Source organism: Atractosteus spatula, chromosome 8 (assembly GCF_055471065.1).
Source record: "Atractosteus spatula isolate fAtrSpa1 chromosome 8, fAtrSpa1.hap1, whole genome shotgun sequence".
Lineage (NCBI taxonomy): Eukaryota > Metazoa > Chordata > Actinopteri > Semionotiformes > Lepisosteidae > Atractosteus > Atractosteus spatula.
Genome location: NC_142713.1, coordinates 32,463,346 through 32,487,162, shown reverse-complemented (window position 1 = coordinate 32,487,162; position 23,817 = coordinate 32,463,346). Strand labels below are relative to the sequence as shown.

The following is a 23,817-nucleotide window of genomic DNA, read 5'->3' as shown; positions in this document are numbered from 1 at the left end:
TTTTAATGCTGTCTACAACAGTTTATAGCATGGTATGGGTGGTAAGTGAAAATAGAATTCGATTTAGTCTTCATTTTATAGCATACAGACACTGCTCTACATTTTAGAAAATCATTATTTCAAGAATTAAGTGCTATAATCACAGTACATATATTGACAGGCAATTTACTATAGTAACATTTTTTTTCCTTTTTAAAAACTTAGAACCCCCAATTATTTCTTATCATATGCCCATCAAATTATGGCTTTGCTAATATTATGTTTGTCTCATCTTATACAGAGAGAATGAGAAAGTACAGATGGGATCTTATAAAATTACCATTCATTTTAACACTCCATGAGCCCTGCAGCAATGTACAGGAGACTCACGGCAGATTGGAGGAGATGTATGTCCCTCAATGACATCAGCAAGGGCCTGTAGGCATCCTGGAGGGGTCCTCAAGATAGTGTCGGCTGTCTATTCCCAATCCTACACTCAGTGGCATTAAGGCAATTTGACATACACTAGGTCATACACATTATATACGATACACAAAGTCATGAATTCACAAGTTATTTATACACAGCAAGTCGCTGCTCATTTATCCAAACTTTTGCACAAAATGTGCTTTAACAACTTGCGTTGTGCAAGTCAGAAAAAAATGTTTTCATCCAAGGAGAAACAGGTGACTGCGGACCACAGTTGATAACCTCTGTTGTTTGTTTTCTTTTGTGTGTACAGTGTGTTCTTCATGGAGGTGTTACCGACGCGTGCAAAAAGATGTGACCTATGACATTTTAAGCTGAAACGTCACAACCTCTTACCATTTCCTTCTTTGTACAGATTGTACATTGTATAATGTCTATTTAGAATATGTTTAACTTTCATGATAAAGATGCCTTTTGTGGTCTGACAACACTATAGCAATAAAAATGTTATTGAAACAAATGTGTTAATTTACTAGCACCTGTTTCTTACTGTGAAGGGTTAGGGGATTAGGTACAGAATTTAAGAGCTAGAACATTTAACATTATAAGCTAAGTGGACTTCCTTTATTGATATTTCTTTCACCTCTGCTTTCAATCCAGTACAGAACAGAAAATGTGTCCCAGATTACAGATTTAGAAGTGTCTGATTTGCCCTCTTCTTCTTGTTGACAGGGATTCCACAAAATTAAACTTTAACAAAATGCTTTCTTTTTAATAAAAAATAGACAAACCATTTCTGGAAAATAAACTCTGCATTTTATTTGGCCATTGGTGTGTGAAAACAGTTTCCCTTTCAGGAAACATTTATTCAGGAAGCACAGTCTGCCCACTCAGGAAATTCCTAAAGAAAAAAACAGCTTCCAGTGGCAGGAAATTTCCCCTCAGAAAGCAGCATAACAAATTCCTTTCAGAAGACCTACTGAACCAGACAGGCCTACACAAAGCAGTCCACCAAAATATCTTTAAAGATATACTTTTAGTTCAAACTTGTGCAGTTGTAGATTTTGTAAATGATTTGTTTAGCAAAGAATATTATTATGTACATAATTCTGATGCTAAAAATACAAAGTTGTACAACTTACAGTATTGCAGAAACACAGAGAATGGATATCTTTTCACAATCATGTTTTAAAATGCAATCACCCTATTTATGATAATAAAAATATTTACTTTCCTATGTGCCATAAAACAAACGTGTAATTCTTTTTTTATGATAGCATTTTTAGGGGAGTGCACAGTCTTAAAAATGTTTCCCCCAAACAGTATTTTTAAAAACAGATTTGCCCATCATATTAATTCCTTAATAAGTAATAAGTACTTAATTAAATGGTTAATAAGCTGAACCATTTCTAAGCCCGTTTTGATGCTCTGAACACGGGCACTGCTGAGAAGACCCCAAGTGTGCAGGGTGAGTTTGTTCTGAAACTCTCAGAGCAGGACGTGCAGAAGACTCTGAGCAGGGTAAAAATCCATAAGGCTGCAGGGCCAGATGGGATACCACCTCGCGTCCTGAGGACATGTGCAGGCCAGCTGACCACAGTGTTTACGGACATCTTTAACTCCTCCCTGTCACAGTCCAATGTCCCCACCTGCTTCAGAAAAACCACTATTGTTCCACTCCCCAAAAAGGCAAAAGTGACATGCCTGAACGATTATCGCCCAGTAGCATTAACATCTGTAGTGATGAAATGCCTGGAGAAGCTGGCAGTCACCTACCAGAACAACAGATCAGTTGATGATGCTGTCTCCCTGGCTCTACATACAGCCTTGGAACACCTGGACACTAAGAACTCGTATGTGAGAATGCCGTTTGTGGACTACAGTTCAGCATTCAATTCCATCATACCCAGTCAACTGGTGACAAAGCTCAGGGGATTAGGTCTGTGCAACTCCATCTGCAACTGGCTGCTGGACTTTCTAATCGAGACCACAGGTGGTGCGGATAGGCAATAAAACATCAACACCACTCACCCTAAGCACTGGAACCCCACAAGGCTGGTGTCCGAGTCCAAGGTTGTACTCCCTGTTCACTCACAACTGCACAGCAAGACACAGCAACAACCGCATCATTTAGTTTGCGGATGACACCACTATAATAGGACTGATCAGTGATGATGACGAGTCCACTTACAGGGATGAAGTCGTACACTGCTTAGGTGCTGTAATAACAATAACCTCGACTTGAATGTAAATAAAACAAAAGAGCTAATAGTGGACATTCGGAGACACAGGCCACACACTCACAGCCCACTCAGTATTGATGGAACGGAAGTGGAAACAGTCACCAGCTTTAGGTTTTTGGGAATTCACATCTCTAAAGATCTAACCTGGACTGTGAACACTGACTCTATCATGAAGAAGGCGCAGCAGCACCTTTATTTCTTGAGGTGCCTCAAGCGATGGGGGATGCCAGTACCTGTGTTGATGAACTGCTACCGCTGCACAATCAAGAGCATCCTCACCAACGGGATCACCGTGTGGTATGGCAATACCTCTTCCCGAGAAAGAAAGGCACTGCAGAGAATGGTCAATATGGCCCAGAAGATCATCGGCTGCGGTCTCACCGAGATTAAACAGCTCTATGAAGACCGCTGCCGTGGTAGAATTCTGACCATCACAGAGGACAGTCACCACCCCGGCCATGAGCTCTTCACCCCACTGCCCTCAGGCAAGAGATACAAGAGCATACAGACACTAACCACTAGATTCTTCAATAGCTTCTATCCACAAGCAGTGCGACTGGCGAACACATTTAGCCATGCCCCTTGGACCACACCTATACCATCTACCTCATTATGATTTCTTATTTATTGCACATCTCCAGTCATTGTTTACACGTCTGTATTGTTTACATTCAAACTGTTTACTTGTACATTGTCTACTGTTTGTTTGTATATTGTCTTGATGCACTGTCTGCACTTTGTGTTTGTACACTTGTTTTAACAATCGAGAGACTTTCTGTAAGTAAGAATTCCATTGTACCAGTACATGTATCGCTTACATATGGCAATAAAGTTCAAGTTCAAGCTCAAACTTACATTTCAATGACATTTTTCACTGATTTAATTAAAATATATGCAAATACAGCACATCTATAAACACTTAAGTTTGTATTGGTCAGCTGACAATTTGGTTTGTCACTTCAACTGACATGGAATAACAAATTCATTCTCTACCTCCTTGATACCTGCTTGTGTTGCCAATTACCTCTTTTTCACATTGTACTCCTGAACCTGCACACTACATTCCATAAGAGTATTAGTTCCTAAGCACCTCTTCAGGTCTTTTTTCACTGTCATGAGGAGATTGCCAGGTGCTGTGCAGAGCTATACGAGTACAACACTGACAATGGACTCCTGTTTGACGTTGTTGACACAAACCAACTCTGAGGTAGTGTAACATACAAAGGTACTGTATGTAGGAAGATAACCTATAACAGCCTCCTTTATGAATTGACTGGCTTATTGTTTTTATTCTTCCTTCATTCCTTTATCAGGACATTGAAGCACAATAAAAAAAATCTACAGAGAAAACTCAACTAAAGGAGAAGGTTTTGGACAGATCATGAACTTGGATCTGATTACAATACACAGCAAAAGAAGCTCTTAAGATATTATTTATTGATAACATTTATTCTATAGTTAATAAACTACGGTTAACAAACACTACCTTAAATCATATTATCAATACACACACTAAAAACATTTATAAGATAAATTCAAGTAATTAATAAAGGAAATAAGACTATGAAGATTCAGATCTATCGTGGACACAGTATCTTAGAAATGTCATCCCACGTACATGAGTGATCAATTACCTGCTGGATGTAATAACAAATCTTTCACATTTTGTATAACTAATAACAAGAAACTAAAAAGATATAAGTAGGCATGAGATGAATTTCACTATCTTGTGTCATGAGCTTTAGAATCATCATCACCTTATCCTGCTAATCAAATATGAGTTATGTCACCCATTCTTTTTTAGAGCAATCAGGAGCCAGGATCCATGACTGAACAAGAAGAACTGATAATACATGATTTAATGGGTCCCATACATGTTCAAAATAATTTCTTTCATATGGTCACAATATAGTAAATGATTTAATCTCACACCTGTCAATGTACTATCCTGAAAAGCATACCATTTCCATTATAAGTCCATTTTGTCTTCCACAGAAGACTCACCCCAAACCATAAATGCTCCCCCTCCATATACCATGCTCCTTTTCTTATGCGATACCACATAAATCTCTCTCTGATTCTTCTTCAGGTCTTCAGTCTCCTGACTGTATAGACACATCTAAGAATAGCTGTAGCCCATGTCAGCCTCTCACATCCACAGTATCACAAGAGAAGCATCAATAAACATGGTAATTGCCTTCTAATTGACGACTCTGATGTGGACAAAGTTGCTACATCATTTATTCATTTGAGCTGTCACCTGTATGATGATTGGTCACGGATATGACAATCTTGGCGATATTAGACAGGCATGACCTACTGTACATGTGCTCTCTGCTGGTTTATTAAGAAAACACCTATACATGATATTAGAACCCTGTTGTGAAAATCAGCAATACTTATACTGGATTATCTCAGGGTGGAGATCCTGGTCCTGGAAAGACACAATCCAGCATGTTTTAGAGATCACACCTAAGTCATCAATTTCCAAACGCTTCTTAAAAAATCATTTTAGCCACTTAAATAAGTAAGTTGTACACTTTGTACTTTGAAATGAAAATCCCAACACCTCTCAATGACCACAGTTGACTGTTCTGGTCTAAATTAGTTAAGCAGCTGCAACTCACAACTGGCAAACAACTGAAGCTAAGCAGGTGTGAGCCTGGTCAGTACCAGAATGGGAGACCTTCTGGGTAATCTAAGGTTGCTGTTGGAAGAGGTGTTAGTGGTACCAGTAGGGAGAGCTCACCCTACTGTCTGTGTAGGTCCTGGTGATAGGGACACTATAGTGTAAAAAAAAAGGTGGCATCCTTCGGATGAGATGAAAAACTGAGGTCCTTACTCTCAGTGGTCATTAAAAGTCCATAGTGCACCAGAATCAGCTATTAGTGGGAAGGAGAACAGAGTGATGTAGCCAATTTATAAATGGGGATTATTGGGATGCCATGATTGGTAAGGGCCAATGGGAAATTTGGCCAGGACGCCAGGGTTACATCCCTACTCTTTTCGTGAAACGCCCTGGGATTTTTAATGACCACAGAGAGTCAGGACCATGGTTTTATGTCTCATCCGAAGGACGGTGGTGTCCTGGTCAAATTTCCCCTGGCCTTTACTAATCATGGCCTCTTAATAATACCCATCTATGAACTGGCTTAATTAATTTGTTTTTCCTCCCCACTGATGTGTGGTGAAAAAATTTTAATCTATATGGACGTTTTCCCCAATACAGTTACAATCCTTAACAACTGTTGTAGAAACTATATTATTATAGTTTATATACGGAAAAACAAAGACCACTAAAAAAAACAATTTTATAAAATACCTTTTCATTTCAAAACTCGAGAAATGAGCAAACAAAAAAGAAATCTGACAACGCATCTCAGTATACAACAGAAAAATATTATTAAATCTATTTGCTAATTAAAATAGGAATTTTACTTTAAAAAGGAGTGCAAAATGTTACAAGTAAGTGAAAATCTTTATCTTGTACAGCATTCCACAGTCTATGTGCATAGCTGAAGGAGGTTCTAACACTATCAGTTAGTACTCTTAGTCAGGGGAAAGAAAAAAGTGCTTGAATCAGAGCAATGAAGAATATGCCCACTTATCAGGAGGTCAGAAATATCAAGGAAGAGATTACTTTCATGGTAAAAGTCAAACTGAAGTCAGTATATACAGAATTTAACAGGAAGCCTTCAAGAATTCCAAGACAGTGGTTACGTTTGCCACAATGAGACCTAGTGAGAAGTCTAGCTTACAGTTTGGAACTTTATGGTTCCTATCAATATCACATTTCTTGACAAAGAAAGTAGAGCATTCCAAAGTCAAGTTTGGACACATACAAACACAAGTATGTACTAGGAGGTTATCGGCAACAGGCACTGATGGAATAGAATGGAACCAATTATTCTAAAAAAAGAAATCTTGGTGAAGTGCTGGATATGCAGCTCAAAGGAGGACAACAAGGGTGAAAAAGTGCCCCCACTTTTTTTAATTGTTCACAAAAAAGTGGTTTGAACATCAAGTGTCAAGCTTAGATAACCTAGCAACACGACCTCCACCTTATCAATGTTGTTGCATCCAAAGTTTAAAGTCAACTTCACCATACATAAGTAAAACAGCCACCAGTTCTTGTCAGGTCTAGATGGCAGGTAAATCTGATTAGTAAAAATGTAGCCATTAAACATATCTTAGGAAAGTGCATGCCGTTTTGCTGTTATGAAGCCATCTAAACCCTGACTGACTAGGCCTGTAAAGTTTAACAGACATTCAATTATTGTACTGCAACATGTTTGTGATTATTCGACAAAAAAGGTGGGTTTCAAATAATCCTTTACTTAAGGTATCAACATTAAGCTTTTTTTCTCAACACTGGTTTGACAGCACTAATCTTAAATTCTGAGGGCACAGCTTTGGAGCTGAGGTAAAGAAAAGCCAGTAAATTCATCCATAGCAAGAAGCATAACGGAAGTGTCACAGACTTGATGCCAACATGACATGATGTCTCTAGGGGAGTGAAGAACTCTAAAATTCAGTGTATAGACTTTGATAATAAGGTAAGGTAGATACAGGTATATGACTTGTCAAATGTTGTGATGTCATTTTTGTTCTCAACAGGAACAAAGATTTATGTGGTTCTTGCACAGGAAACAAAGTCGTATACTGTAGCACAGAACAGCCAGCACATCGACAGATCTTCTAGTTCTCTTCAAAGCACCAGAATCTGGAAACCTAGGAGGAGCTGTTAAATTGGACCCACTAAGCCAACAACTTACAGTCAATGCTTTTCGTTTTTAATTATTTTTATTATTCATGTTCTATATGGGTCTCTTTTTTGTGGAGGGTCAAGAAGTAGAAGCAGGACAGCAAGACTGCAAGTTCACAGGGCTTCATGGCACCTAATAATTAACAGATGCGTGCTAATCACCGAGAGGGGTTGAAAGAGAGAGAAAAAGCTTAGCATTAGCTAATATCCTATGTGGAAAAAAATGGGAAGAGGTCTATTTCCCCCATTTTACAGGGTTAAAGAACAGTCCCACCAGTCCATCATGCTACAGTACACTATAATAATACTGGTTACTGTAATAACCAGTTTCTCCTTTGCATGGCTGCTCAGTGTGGAGGGACTGCCACATCTAGGCAGTATCTACCTGTAAGTCTATCTACACCTTCCACTTCATCACGCATTGTAAATTTTCCAAAGCGGGAAGTCTACCTGTGATAAACATTTCAGATGGAATCTATGGAAAATATGGGCAATACTTTCCTGCTCTTAGAAGCAAACTACTCATTATGTAGTTTTTTTTCTTTAATATTACAGAATTCTTATTTTTAACACTATGCATTTTTTTGGTAAAAGTAGAAGCTTAGCAGTTACGGTAAGGGTATACCTGTGATAAATTCCGATGCCAGCAGTGATTACCAAGGACATGATGTTACAAACCCTTAAAAATGAATATAAGGATCAAGGCTGCATAGAGGTTAGTCAAGTCAGGATAAACGCAATATTTTCTAGTTTATATAATTAATATTTTCTGAAAGCTATAGGGTATTCCCCAAGCAGTAGTACACAGTTGGCCAAGCACTGCTAGGACTGAATAGGCTTGATTCAGACTGGGCAAACTAAGTTTTCCATTAATGCCCAATAGTTATCTGAGCACCTCACACTATTGTCACTAAGAGACAGTTTTCTTCTCCATTAGATGTTTACTCTTCTGTAAAGTACTGTGGTGCTTTCAGCATCTATCCATCTCCTAACCATTTTATCCAATTCACGTGAGTGCCAGAGCCTATCCTGGCAAGCAACAGGCACAAGGCAGGACACACTCTGGACAGGATGCTAATCCATTGCAGGGCACACGCAAACATACACACACTCACATCAGGGCAAATTTTATCAGAAGCCATTTTACCTACCATTATGTCTTTGGTCTATGGAAGGAACCTGGAGGAAACCCATGTGGATATAAAAACATAAAGGCTCCACACAGAAAGTACCCCAAGTCCGGATCAGCCCTAGTACTGCAAGGTAGCAATGATGACCACTGCACCTTTCAGCATGTTAAGTGAAAAATTTTCTTACATAGCAATGTTGTAAGATAGCTACCACTCATTATTTTCCTACCGCAGTGAAGGGGTTTAGCAGCATTCTGAACTGAATATAATTTGACTATTTCAAATTGAGAGTGCATAAAATAGGAAATTAAATGGCAATTCAATTTTTTAAAGAAATAATGAAAATTATAATTCTTGCCACCATGAAAGCCTACAAGGAATTGGCAATGCCTTCTCTTCAGGCAACAGAATATGTTAAACATTAATGAATAACATTTGAGTTCAAAGGTCGGAAATTTAGTAGCTTAAGATCTTCTAAAGTGGGTTTTGTGAACCAAATATGGAAGATTTCTGATCAACAACTAAAAAAAATAATTTCAGAACACAACCTTACTATAGTATTCCTATTATCATATCCACATATTTACATAGTATAAATTAATATATAATCATTCCATTTATGGTTGTATAATTTTATTTCAATATGGCTTTTTAAATATTGATCCCAAAATATACGTGAAGAGGATTATTTTTCATATGGTTATTTGTGATACTGCAACATGCAAACCAGAAGCTGATATGTGAAAAATTTTAATTTTGCATCCACCAACTTTTAGGTCAAAGTAACTAAAAAACAACTTTGCAATTTGTGTAATTATATAAGTAGGTTTTTTTTTATACCAGAAATAGATTGATAATTGTATTGATCATCAATTAAGTAACAAATATACATGTAAATACCCATGAATATTGTGCAAGAAGCCCCTCTGAAGAGTTAAAATATAAAGATTCTGATCCTTTTGCCTTGGTCATATAAACCTCCCTTGAAATTATTAGCTGGGATTATAACAGACTATCCTTGTGGTCACTGTACAAGAAAGTTAAATTTTATACTCTACAGAAGTTGTGGCTGTTTGCTGTATGTCAGTATGAAGAACTAACTGTTTCAGTTTTACTGATGTTTACCACAACCTGTTTATGTGCAGCAGCATTTTCAGTTGTGGACTCTTATAAAACAGGCTGCACATTGCAATCTACATATTAACATATCTTTTACCCTCACCTTCAAAAACTCATGAAGCAGAAAAACCTTACATTCCAAGCCAGCAACTAATTCTCAGCTTCTTGAATAACTGTTTGTAATGATTAGTAAACAGCAAATTGCTTTTTTTCCTTTCCTAAAGTATATTCTTTTGTTACCAGGACCATAATACTGAACTTGCATTTCTAGGAAACAGAAAAAAACATGTTGCAGCTTGTAAGTGCTGAGAACAGGTATGAAAGCTTTAGGAAGACAGGCTATCATTTTTCATTTTTAATATGATAGTGTATGACAATTCACAGCCTTAATACTGAAAGAAGCAATTGCCATTAATGATACTGATATTAAAATCTAAAAAACATTCCTACAAATGTATGTGTAATTTTAAAAGTATTTAACAAGTATTTTTAAGAAGTAATAGTACCTTAATGTTTAGACGTATAAAAGCATCAAACTTTTTAAAACTTTTTCAAACGTTTTTTTCCCCATCGTGTTTTTTTTTATTTTACCTTACTTGGGTCAGAATGATAATGAAAATTGTTGAAAAGAAACTAGATTAAAATTAAGATCTAAACTATTGAAGTATAAAGTTTAGTCAGTTAGTAATTTAATACTGTGGTGACAGGTTTTCCTACCAAATTATTTAAATTCCTCTCCAGCTTTACTGCATGTTAAAGGTACAGTAAATAAATGCCTTCCAAAAGAAATATACCTGAACAGAGAGCTGTGTTCTTACACACAGATTGGCCATAGTACCATCTCATTTACATCCACCAATCAGATTCAGAATTAGCCCCACCCACCAGATATGTACCATGCAAATGAACGGTCATTTTAAAACTTTAGAAACCTGACATGGAGTCACTGGCAGAATCATCATAAAGTAAGGGCTTGACAGTTAGATGTAAAAAAAAACCAAAATACTTCCAACAATGATAATTCTAAAAATAGGAAAAGGCTATCAAAAAGAAACACCATGCCTATGACTGAGCCAAGTTCTCTCTTAGCTTAATGAATGTAATATGTAGCACCAAATATGTTGTAGATTCAGCATATTGTTCAGAGTTGTTTAATCTAAATTTTAAATTAATCAATGCTTAGCATGTCAAAACGGCAAAAGAAATACTAACCTTCTGCTTTACTTTACTTAATATTGTGTTTAGTAGGATCACTTAACTGTGGGTAAATGTATCAATGTGAGTTAATTATCAGGACTCCCCTAACTGATATTTAATTGTGAGTAATTTCTCATTTAATCTACTAGTGGATTCCTCCAGTAAAACTTTTATCTCTAGTTTCCTTTACACAAGTTTCACAATTATTCCAGTCTCTGTGGAAAATTTAATACATTCATTATGTCATGATAAATTAGCATAAAAATTTTGTTTAAAAGCTTTTATAAGATTCTGAAAACAAGCTGCAAGTTTATTTCCCTCCCATCATCCCAGCATTTTAGATTTCAGCTTTTAACTTATTCCATATTCATTGTATTTTTTAAACAGGCACTACATTCTGAGTAATCATAAGTGCCATGATCATTATTATTTCCACAACTGAAAGATGTTTTAGTTATATTTTCCACTTGTTTCAGCATGGTTGTGTCTTCGAAGTGATCACACAAAATTTTTCACCAGATGCACGTGCTACATGATTCACAAAACATAGTGACGAGAAAGATTTTATTACTTAAGTGAGGACCGTTTAAAAAAATAGAAAAACACAAAAAGTGGATTTCTGTATGTGTTATCTGGACCATGTAAATAAGCTTAGTTCACAACAGAAAGTAATTTTTTTATCCTCCATAATTTTAGCTGCTCACTTTCGCTTTGACTGTAAAACTTAAATAACTGAATTAAAAATAAAATCCATGTTTTCCCATGTTATTAAAAACCAAAGTAGTATGAGTCTGAAGGGATTTCTCATGCATTTTCAGGGTTAAATTGTGAATGCTCTTCGCACAAAGTAGTCAAGCAGGTACTTGATAAAGTAGCTACTTCCTCCTTTCCCTCCCCCTCAGGCAGTTAACAGTGAATGTGTGTCTGTGGCTTTATACAGTACTCACGCAGGTGTGCAGGCAGTCTTGTTGGCTCTTCCTCCATCCTGCTAGCCTGCCGTGATGTTGGAACATGAACTGCAGAGGAAGTGGAGCTTGGCAAAGGGCTCGTTAAAGGACTGAATGAGAGATTTTCCTGCTGTGAAAAGACAAATAGCAAAGCACACCTTAAAACTTGCAGAGTACACACAGTAAACAGCTTAAATCAAACAGTAGCAAAACTATAGTGCTTGTCCATGGAAAATACTTCAGTCTCTTATTCTATTTTTTTTTGCTTGTTTTGTTTTTTAAAGACTATTTCATCCAGTCTACTCCTTAATAGTACAGTACTAATAAACACTTTCTGCAGTTTATGGCATTTCATATTATGTTATAGTTATGTATAGCAATGACAAATACAAAATACATTCAGTATAATGTTCTTAAATGCTCTCAAAATCAAAACTATCATGAAAATGGAAAATGTTAAATCATGACATACAGTATGGTACTACTATCTTGAAAATTGTGGATTAAAACCTTTTTTTTTTAATAGCACAATATTTCACCTGTACAGATGACAGATACAATAAAAATGGACAATTAAGATTAGTGGATGTTCGGCTTTAGAGAGAACCAATTTAAAACATATATGTTTTATTAGTACACTATGTTACTCCATATATTTGGTTGTCCAAGAAGTATCCGAGAAGAAAATGTATTTAACTCAATATATATACAACCATGAGATACAGAAATCTGACTCTTTTAAAGGGAGAATACAATGCAATGTTTCACACAGTAATACATCAAAATGGATATGCCACCTTTTGTATAAAGAAAGAAATGAACTATATTTGGCAGTCAGAAGAACTGTGTGACAAATTCTACTCCAAACAGCAATAAACTTTAGGCACACTTGCCTATCATTTGGTGAACACTGCACGCAGGAAACAATTTTTGGCTGTAAAACTGAAAAACTTTCAGATCAATTATTTTACAATGTAGGGATATAAGGAACATTTTTACTTACTGCTTAATGTTACATAATAAATGGTTACAATTAAGATTAAAAAGTTAAAAAAAGAAAGGCTATCTGTACAGGGAAGCCTGCATGTTAAAGTGCCCTTTTGTAAATTTATTAGAGAAAAATGTCTTGTTATACAAGTTGAATTTCTGTTTTACTTGAAAAATAATGGCTTCACTGCTCTGAATAAAATATTTACAAAAGGAAGATTCTTAACTGTTCAGCAAACACTTGTACTTGATTTAAATATTCTTCTCTTAGTCATACAAATGGTTAGTTTTGAAAAAGACAAGCCTTCAGGTTTCCTAACTGATCACCAAAGCCATTCTGTCAAACAGAGATCACAAAAGCAACGACACAGAAGCTAGAAAACAGCAGGTAACAGAGTGAAAACAGTTTAGATGTTTTTTATAATGTCTTCAATGTCTTCAAATGTCTTCAAAACCACAAAGTACAGTCTATTTCATTTTATTTGAATGATATCAAAAGGAACACTTCAAAAAAGTTCCCCAAATTGAAACATCTTAGGGAGGCAACAAGCAATTCAATTTCATACTCAGTGAATCATGTTGCTATATTTCACATTAATGCAATTAAAAGTCCCAAAAGAATTTATCCTCCATGCAGTCAATGGTAATGCAAGATATACAGTTAATATGTCCATAACAATAACAAAGGAAGATATACATTAAATAATGTTTTTTCCATCCATTCATTCATTTTCTACTGCTTTATCCAATTCGGGGTTGTGGGGAAGCCAGAGTCTATCACGGCAAGTAACGGGTGCAAGGCGGGACTCACCCTGGACAGATGTCCATCATAGGGCTCATATGGACACAGACAAGCACACACTAATATCAGGGCCAATTTTCCCAGAAGCTAATTAACCTGCCAGTATGACTTTTGGACTGTGGGAGGAAACTGGAATACCCGGAGAAAACAGGGAGAACATACAAACTCATTGTTGATAGCACCCCAGGTCTGGAATTGAACCCAGAGCCGCAGCACTGCAAGACTATCCACTGTGCCACCAAGCAGTTTTTAAATAATAAACCATAAAGGTAAGCCCCAATCCCCGTCATTACAAATAAATGTTTTAGTAAAGGAATGGTTAGAATTATTTTTTTTACTTAACATGTACATTTCTTAAGCAAGTAATATCTATTATGTTTCCAAGGTTACTTGCCAATTTAAACTAACACAAATTATATTCAGAAAAAAAGAGACAATTGAATATGGATATGGTCACATTAGGTTTTTTTTTCCCATCTTTGTATTGTTGTGCATCTCCATTTCGGTCTTCCAAGTAAAACCCTCTAGAATTTTATTTACACAAGTCATTTCTAGACTTCCATCCAACCATTACCAAACACATGCATATCCCTGGTGAGAGTTGCAACAACCCAGAGCCTATCCTAGACATAAAGGGTGCAAAGTGGAACTACATCCTAGATGGGGCACCACTCTATTTCAGGACACACACAGTGAGAAAATTCAGAGATAATTGTCAGCATACAGTTAAGAGGTGGGAGGAAGCCAAAGTACCTGGGGAAAACCCTAATGAATGTGGTGAGTCATGCAAAGACCATACTGAAGGTGCTCTAGTCCAGAATCAAACCAAGGAGCTGTGAACCATCAGTGTTAATTGCCTCAGCACCATGTTGCCAGATTTCTAGACCTGCTTATTGGAATTCTCTATACCACACTCCAGCAGAAACACCTTCTAAGCTGTAGTGAGTTCAAAATGTATGCACCAGACTTTTCATCTGCTCTATAAAGAGTGATCATATTACTCCACTTCTCTACATGGGCCTGCAATCCATTCCCAGGCAGATTTTCAGAAACACTCTTCTACAAATGACTTCAGAATTTAGCCCTATCCTACTTGTGGGAGATGCTGGTTCTATACAGTATGTGCCCTCTGACACTCTGAGGGCCTTTGGGTAGGGCTTATTAGTCATCTGAACACAAATCATTTGGTGACCAGCCTATTAGGGTCAACAGTCCAAAGATTTGGAGCTTCTTTCATCATAACATTACACACATTACTTCTCGTTTTTAGATCTTTATTGAAAAAATAAATAAAACAGGGAATTTCACAATGTATTTCTGGATTGTATCTTTTTACAACTGTTTTTTTTTCTAAAATCTAATGACTTAATTGCTTACTTCGTTTTTTTTTACTTGCTCTATAAATAAAGATTAAGGATGATGATGGCCTTTTGTTAATTATTATTCATAAAATGATTTAAAGCAAATGCATGTTTCCAAACAACAAGATGGATTATTCACATAGAACAAAAGGTGCAAGTATATACATTTTTCTTTATACCTAAACTTTCTAATAAACCACAAATTGGTTGACTTCTCCTATGACCAGGACTTTGATAAAAAAAAAACTGAATATAATCTTAACCTCAACTCAAAATGTAAAAATGTAACTATGTTCTGAATAACACTATGCAGAAGTAAAATAAAGTAAAATACTCTGGAGGATTATAGTGTGGCAGTGCATTTGCAAACTTTTGGATAAAGTACTAAGCCTAGTACAACAAAAACTCTGCAGTTAAGGTAGTACTAGTGTGTTGCAAGTAACTTGTTATATACTTTATTACTGTTAGTTACAATAACCATGCCTTAGTGGTTTAGGATGTACAATTTAATCCCAAACTAGCAATAACAATCTGCAAATGCCTATTATTTTATATTTATATATGTTTATTTTATTTTTTATTTGTGTTGTTTTGTTTGTTTCAGAATAGAATATATAGGAAATTCTAATATTCAGAAAAACTGGACTTTATATTAAAACAAAGAAAGCATTGGTGACTTTTTAATCAATCTAAATAATATGCCTGTTCAAAAAAAATGTGCTTTGATTAGAGTGGAATTCAAAAATAATTGCCATCAGTACCTATCCATGGTCCTGAATTGTCTAGTTTACTATACAAGAAAATGTAAAATAACTAAACTGTCTGAAGAATAATTATAATAAGAAGGTCTAGAATCCTTTCTACAGTACCACATCTACTAACAAAAACAGGTTAAACATACGATACATTCAAATAAAGTGTCAATCAATCCTTATAATGCTGCTGCCTTGATTTCTCAAAAATCTCAAAAACATTCATAAGTTAAAATTAGTTAAATGGCTATCAGAAGAGTTGCAAACTGACTCTTCATTCAGTAAGAGAGACACTTGGTGTGCAGGATGAATCCTATAGCCAGGGGCTCCCAATTAAAATTCAATCTATTCATTTCACCAGCTGCAACAAGCAGCTCCCAGTGATGTCACACACTGAGTTGACCTCTGCCAGTTATCTGAGGATATTAGCCGCAATTTAGGGTGAAAAAATTCTAAATAAGATTCCATCTTATATTCAACACAGAGGATATGGGGAAATGGCTCCTCATTTCCTCATGAATTTGGATGAAAAAAAAATTCTGTATGTGCGTACATGTATGTTAAGTAAAATATACCATTCCTTGAAACAGAGCTTTTAAACCCTTTAGTGAACAGGTTCATCTCTTCAAGACAGATTCTGATGACAGACATTGTATGTATACATTATACATTGTGTGTATGTATAAGTAAATACACATATCCAATACATATATAGGAAGGTCAATCCATATCAAAGCAATCATTCAAAAGTTCAATTTTTCACTTCATTTACTTTGATTCTAGAAACTCATACATATTTTCTCTGGAGAAAAACTTTTAAAGTGTATACTTTAGACCTGAAAGACATTCTTTTTATGAGTTACAATTCAACAAAGGTGACCCATACTCTACCCCTCGCCAATAATTTCATGGCTATTGCTTAGTCTGCTACCAACAAAGCAGTTGCCACTTTAAAACTTACAAAGAGGGATATTGTATAATTTTATAATTACATAAGTAAACTGTAAGGAAAGGTTTTTCCATTTATTTGTAGTTTAACCTCACTCAGGTAAAACAATCTAGCCAAGACAAGTATATAACTTAACACTTATTCAGAATCAAGCATATGCTCCTTTGACCAGGTTCATCTGTAACAGATTCATGTGAATCAACTAAGTCAACCTTTTAATATGTGACTGAAGTACAGCACAGGTAAATTACATAAAAAGCCATATTGAAATGTAGTCACTAAAAGTGAAAAACAAAAAACAAAGTTGTGTTCTTAAACCTGGTACAATTCCACAAAAACTTATATTACAGTCAACCAAGTTGTCTTTCTGTTTTAATATTAATCTCATGATTATAAAAAAATATTTAATTAGAAGTACAATATAATTTTATTTTCCGGTAATTTCACATATGTTTGATCATATTAGGAAAAGGCAGATTTTGAGTTCAATTAAACAAACATGTAGAAGACTATCAAACAATCAAGGAACTGACACAGATGACCCAGATGAAAGAAAAGATCTACTGTAGCTCAAATTAGTCAAAATCAGCAAGTAAAATCAAGAGGCCTTCATGCTATCAGTATGGTGGAGCAACACCACAGATGGACTCACCAGCAATGGAGTCAAGTCCTCCTTACAATTAATCAAGGTATTGTGTAGACCACCATATTGGATGCCACTAAGTGTAGCACAGACACGCAGAGCAATGTGCTACTTCTTATGTGGTGGTCTTCGCAGGAGTGTCTAGTTGCTGAAGATCTCCACTTATAATAAATGATTTCAATCTGACAGCACTGGGGCTATACTGATCAAGTCCTCAAACCTCACTTGCTGCCCTTCCTGTAGGCTCATCCTGATGTGACAGCATTCCAGCAGGATAGTGCATTCTGTCATACTGCTCACTTAAGATATGTTTTTTAACAATGTAATTGGGCACACTGGTGCATTTCCCTTTACTATATTAAATGGACATTAGAGTTTTTGCACACTAATACTGAAAAATCAATGAGTCCTGACAAACTAGAAGGTAAAACTTTGCAGAAATGTCACAAATGGCTTAATCCTGTATTCTGTAAACTTTTTCAGAAGTCACTTGGAACTGCAAATGTGTCCAAGTTTGTGGAGAACATACCTATACCTACAAAAAAACAAAACCTGAAAATTTGTTGAATTAAAAGATTTCTGTCCAGTAGCACTAACTTCTGTCCAATGAAATATTCAGAATGAATTACAGTGCCCTCCAAAAATATTGGGACAAGAGGACAAATTAGTCCATTATAGTTCAGAAAATTTGGATTTCAAATCACAAGATGAATATGAGACAAAAGCAGAGAATACCCCCTTTTACCTATGGGTATTTTTATGCATAAATATTTACTGTTATACAACAACAGCACTTTTTTGTTCAATCCCCCACATTTTAGATGATCATTAGTACTGAGAAAAACGGCTTTAAAGGTGTTTGATTGCCCAGGTGTTACAAATTACAAACATTTCACACACATAAAAGAGCACTGAAGGTCTAGGCTTGGTCGAGATCTTTTGAAACTGCTTCTGAAGTGTTTCACTTGAATTAGTCAGCAAAAACAAACATGAAGACCGGAGAACTAACTATGACAGAAAAGAAGACCATTTTGAAAATATGAGAAATCAGATCATCAGAAAAATTGTTAAGATTCTTGACATTTCAAAATCAGCAATCTGGAATGTTCTTAAGAAAAATGAAACAACAGGAGTCGTCGAATATAGGCTGCGAACAGAGCATTCAAAAAGACAAATGCAGTGGACAACAGAAAAATATTTCTAGGTGTTAAGAAAAATCCCACAATTACTGTTAGTGAAATCACAAATAATCTCCACAGTGTTGGGGTGCAAATCTCAAGTACCACTATCTGCAGAAGACTTCACCAAGAAAAAAAAACAGAGGCTGTACTGCAAGGTGTTAAAATATACCGAGCTGAGCCATAGGAGCTCTAGAACAGGGTTTTATGGAAAGATGAGACCAAAATAAACATCTTTCAAAATGATGGAAAGGCTAAAGTATGGAGAAAAACAGGAACAGCCGATGACCATAAGCTTATCACTTCTTCAGCAAAACATGGTGGAGGGAGTATCATGGCTTGGGCATGTACAGTATGGCTACCTCTGAAACAGTCTTAATGGTCTTTATTGGTGACTTAACTGAAGATTGGAGCAGAAGAATTAATTCAGAGATATACAAACAGATATTGTCTGCAAATGTAAGAAAAGGCTGGTGCCATTTATATTGGGTGGCAGTTCATTATACAAACAGGACAAAGAACCAAAACATACTGCATCTTAAAACAAGAGTTCATCAGACAGAAAAAGAGCAACATTTTGGACTGTCCAAGTCAATGACCACATCTGAATCCAATTGAGCATATATTTCATTTTCCAAAAGGAGACTGAAGGCAGAATTCTCAACCAACAAGCAACAAGTTAAAGATGCTGCAATTAAAGCCTGGCAAAGCATCTCAAGTGAAGAAATAAAAAATCTGGTGATGTTAATTGGACTGAGGCTTGATGCAGTTATTGGAAGCGAGGGATTTGCAACAAAACACTGACTTTTTCACTCTTTTAATTTGCTTTAAGTTCAGTGTCCCAGCACTTCTGGTCACCTAAATTTGAGGGACTGCACACAACATATGCTTTTGTTGAAAAATGTTTAAGTGTGTTTGCAACATATTTTCTAAAAATAAAAAGTGACCTTTTTAACTCCGATTCAGAATAATTTGTTTCATGTGAACTTTAATCTCTTGTGTGCACAATAGGAAAATGACATGGGGTTTTGTCCCGATACTTTTGGAGGGTACAGTATATTAAATGAATTTCAGTGCAACCAGTGCAGTAAAGGACTCCTATCAGTCTGCATACAGGGTAAAATGAGGAGCTGTCATCTTGTTAAATCAAGTCCGCAAGCATTTAGAATCTCAGTATGTATGTGACAGTATGTACACATACTTTTTGCTGACTTTTTGTCAGTATTTAACACTTTGGATGCTAACGTTGGTAGCGAAGCTTTCGGATATGGTAGTACATCATACACTTACCAAGTGAAAATACAGTTTTCTTACCAGTAACTGATTTCAGACATTGATGTTGTTAGACTTTGTATGTAAACAAGGGAATATCTATATATTAATACACATATCCAATACATATATAGGAAGATAAATCCATATCAAAGATAAGTGACAGTATGCATGAGTGAGCTAATGGAAGTGATCAGCACCATCATGTTCCCCAATTTTTTTTTAAGAAAGTTAAGAAGTTTTAATGTAGCAAGAAAAATGTTGACTTTTTTATAACTTTTATTCAGGGCATTCTAACCTTTTTATTCAGAGCTGGGGAGATGCCATGTCCTGGGAGAACAAAAATTTACTGACATATCCTTGGACTCAATAACGTCTAATGGAGCAACATATTTAATCTTGTACATAAAATTTTAGATGACCCCTCTCATCCATTCTTTTTAGAATATACTTTCATAGCCTCTAGGAAGAGATACCAGATCCACTGCATAAAGACTAAGTAAGCACTTACTACCTTTAAACCTTAAAGCATTCAGTTGTTGAACACTGAAAAAGATAATTTGCTGGTAGGAATCTTATTATTGTTGTTGTTGTTGTTATAGTTTTAGACACTTAAGCAGGTAAATCTCTTTTTAATCTAAAATAATCTTTAATTACTTGTTCCTTTGCAGCCTACGCATGCTGACGCAGCTACCCACCTGAGGTATAAACAAAGTCAACCCTGAGGAGCAACAGTGCAATGAGCACCCAAGCAGATCGGGGAAACGAAGAGTGAATTTGAGACTAAAGGTAGGTAACATTTCTTTATATACAGGTTTGTGGGAACCAAGTGCACACTTTCCTGTTATGTTGTTTAAGTTGATTCCATGTGATTCTTCAAGAAAAGGCTAAAAAATATTTTGGATTAACAAACAATAATAAAAGGAGCAAGATGGGCCAAATGTTCCCTTGTTCACTGAAAGCTTGCTTACTTGCACATAGGAAAAGGGGATAAGTTCGATATCCCCTCCCTCAGAAAACTTTTTCCTGCTGTCCCTTAAACTCTACTTTATGAAGCTGGACAATCTGTGGAGATAGAGGTAGGTTTTGCCGAGATAACTCCCCAGGGGAAAAGTGGCATATTGCTAAATGATTCATAGGTTTGCAGCCACGTGCAATCCATGCCACTAGTCAAGAATTTTGGGACTAACAACTAATTGTTACTTTGCTTCTAACAGAAAAAAAAATCCACTTTCTTGTTTATTCCAGGAGGACATCATAAATCAAAACAGACAGACTGTCAGGTAAGTAAACAGATGAAGCAGACAAGTTGGAAAAAAAATAGATATAGACAAGGTCTCTTCCAAACACAGAGGAAAACTTTAAATTAAAAAAAATATTTGAGAATTAAAAACGTATTTGATGGTCAACTATGTGGTTATGAATTGACACACAACTCCTGCAGTACACTTCGATTAAGTATTACTTCAACAAAAGTACAAACAACTTAATCACTTACTTTGATCAGATCAACTGAAATGTAGAAAGAAAGGGATCACCTAGACAGATATAATTGATGTTACTGTACAAACCAAAAGCAGGGAATCATGGACACATCCCAGAAACAAAGATAACTTCACTCTTGTCAGCATGAACTACTTTAAAAGTAAAACTGTTTTCAGATCTTGTGTTTTACAATAAAATAATGCCTTTGCATCTTGGCAAAATGGAATTGTAACCTGAAATGTGAGTTTTGTTTTTCATTTTTTAAGTATTTGTTTTTACCTGCTATGGTAAGACACGACATCCTTAGTGTATTATTGTATGAAAAATTAGTGGAAAAGTTTACTTCATGTTCTTCAACATCTTAATGTTATAATCAACTAGTACTTGTGAAATTACTTTTTGAATACTTCACACTGAGGGTGATCACTACATCTTCAAGAATGACAAAAGGCCACTCAGTTAATCAGATTTGCACACCCAAACACCATGTTTGAATACCATAAAGGACATTACTTTCAGGTAGGACAGCTTCTACACACTATTTATATATATGCAATTTCTTATTTTACCCATACATAAGTAAAAAAATCACCCCTACTGCCATACCTGGTCCCCAAAATTGTACTTAAGACCGCAAGTTTTGATTTTGAACTACAGCTTACACCTCCAGATCAGGAATGAACGAGAATTTAAATGTTTAATCATTTCTCATGCCAGCGTTTAAAGTTGTAATTCGATTCAATATTCAGAAATCAACCTAGAACCACTGCTACTATCCATTCAATCCTTCAGAAAAATGTCCATCACGCTCCACCCCCCAGCAAAGCTCAGGAAGTTCCCCCCTTCTCAAATCCTGCCTGCCGTGAAGTTGAGTAACGTGTTCACTGGTCAGCTAGTGATCTCATAAATTAGTAACTCTGAGTGCAGTGAGCGTAATAAATTAAAATATATATTACAAAACTGGTTAACTGTCAAACACTAAATGTCAACCATTTTGTTTAAAGCAACAAAACATAAGCAGCTTTTCTCTCCCGCAGAACTTTTAAGGTATTCAAATTTCTGTTTAACGTTTGCATATCAGTCTAAAAAGTGAAAAATTAATCTGAAATTATTCCTTAGGATGTTACCGAGAGCATTTATTTTTATTTATCCTTCGAATACAGAAAGTCTGTTAGACAAATATCAAAACAAAAAGATATCAAAACAAGATGCAGGTTAAAAGACAAATCTTAAACTTTGTCTTTTAAATAATGATATCACAATTCCCAGAGTAGAGCAGTACGCCCGATCTGTAGTTGTATGGGGAAAAAAATATTCAAATACTCTTGAAAATAATAATCCAGTGGTTTTCTCATTTTTCTGAGAATACAGTAGCTAAACAGAATTTACACTTGAAAGGGTGCTTTAACGTTGTATCTACGTTCAATAGTGGATCGGATTTTAGCTTTCCTATACGGTAGAATTAAACTGTGAAGTCTATGGAACAATACAACGTGAATGCGCGCACTCACACACTTCAGATGCATAGCTGAATCAGTTAACCCAGCATGGCACACTTACCAAGCGCCGTGTACAGTATGGTGAAAAAAAGCTCCTCCTGCAACAGATGATAACAAACGCTTCTTTTATCAGCGATTTGTTGCTGTAAAGTGCATCTTACCCGGTGTCCACATTACAAAAGTTAAGCATGTTTAAAGAATCCGTAAATACCTTAATTGTAAGCTGCAACGAAGCTTCAGACATGTCTTACACAATTCAGGAAGTTCTCCTTTTTTCCACTTTCCTTTCCCCTTTTTTTCCTTGAAATAAACCAGAAAATCATCCACATCCGTCTACTTGTAGTGGATTCCAACAGAGAAAAGCACACAAGTTTATTTATTTTGTTTTTCTTTAACTTGCGTAGCAATTAAAAAATAAATACATTTACTTTGTTTCCCTCTTTTGTTTTTTTACTACATTTTGTTGATCTACTGGTTACTTTCTTCCTGGAAGACTGAAACTGAAAGGCAAACAACGCTTTGCTCATTGATCTGGGTGTTTAAGTGCTGAAATGACGTGAATTCCCAGCACTGAGCGCTGCCCCCTTAAAGGGGAACTCAACCCAGGAAATTGCCGATCAAGTTACAGGCATGCTTAAGGAAATGAGGAACTAAAGCATTTTAACCGACACTAGATTTCAAATGAGAGCATTTCTACAGGGGGAAAGCTATCCAGTTCGACAATAAAATGGAAGTGTTAAACGTCATTCACACTTCCATTTTCCCCATGTTTATTTGCTGAATAGGCCTACAGTGTCCAATCAGTCTATCAGACCTTTTCGTGTCGTTTACTTTTCACAGTTAAGGGTAGTAATCAGTTAAAACGACCCTTCCTTTTCTCAAGCAAAGCCGAATTCAGGTATGAATGTTCTCCCACATTAATTTCTGAGATATTAAAGAATATTTTGACATTTCTTTGTAGACTATCCTCCGAAACAAAAAAGGAATTGCATCATATTGTCTACAGCTTTAAACGTGTACAAATGTGTATATTAAATCCAGACGCAATCATTTTAATATTTTCAAAAATTAGGTGTGACT

The 23,817-nt window shown here is 35.9% G+C and overlaps 1 protein-coding gene across 3 annotated transcripts in view; it reads right to left on the bottom strand.

Moving 5' to 3' along the window:
- The window catches only part of etv6 (ETS variant transcription factor 6), a 49,648-nt gene extending 26,395 nt beyond the window's left edge, over positions 1 to 23,253 (bottom strand). The window contains exons 1-2 of one of the 3 annotated variants that reach the window (XM_088923617.1): positions 22,949 to 23,253; positions 11,810 to 11,939 (exon numbers count right to left, since the gene is read on the bottom strand). In XM_088923617.1, the coding sequence (XP_088779743.1) occupies positions 11,810 to 11,939; positions 22,949 to 22,981 (163 nt within the window). In that variant the 5' untranslated portion in view covers positions 22,982 to 23,253. Of the gene's footprint in view, positions 1 to 11,809; positions 11,940 to 22,798 lie in introns of all 3 variants that reach the window. The other 2 variants (XM_088923618.1, XM_088923619.1) reach the window with 2 other exon arrangements.
- Positions 23,254 to 23,817: the final 564 nt, after the last annotated feature.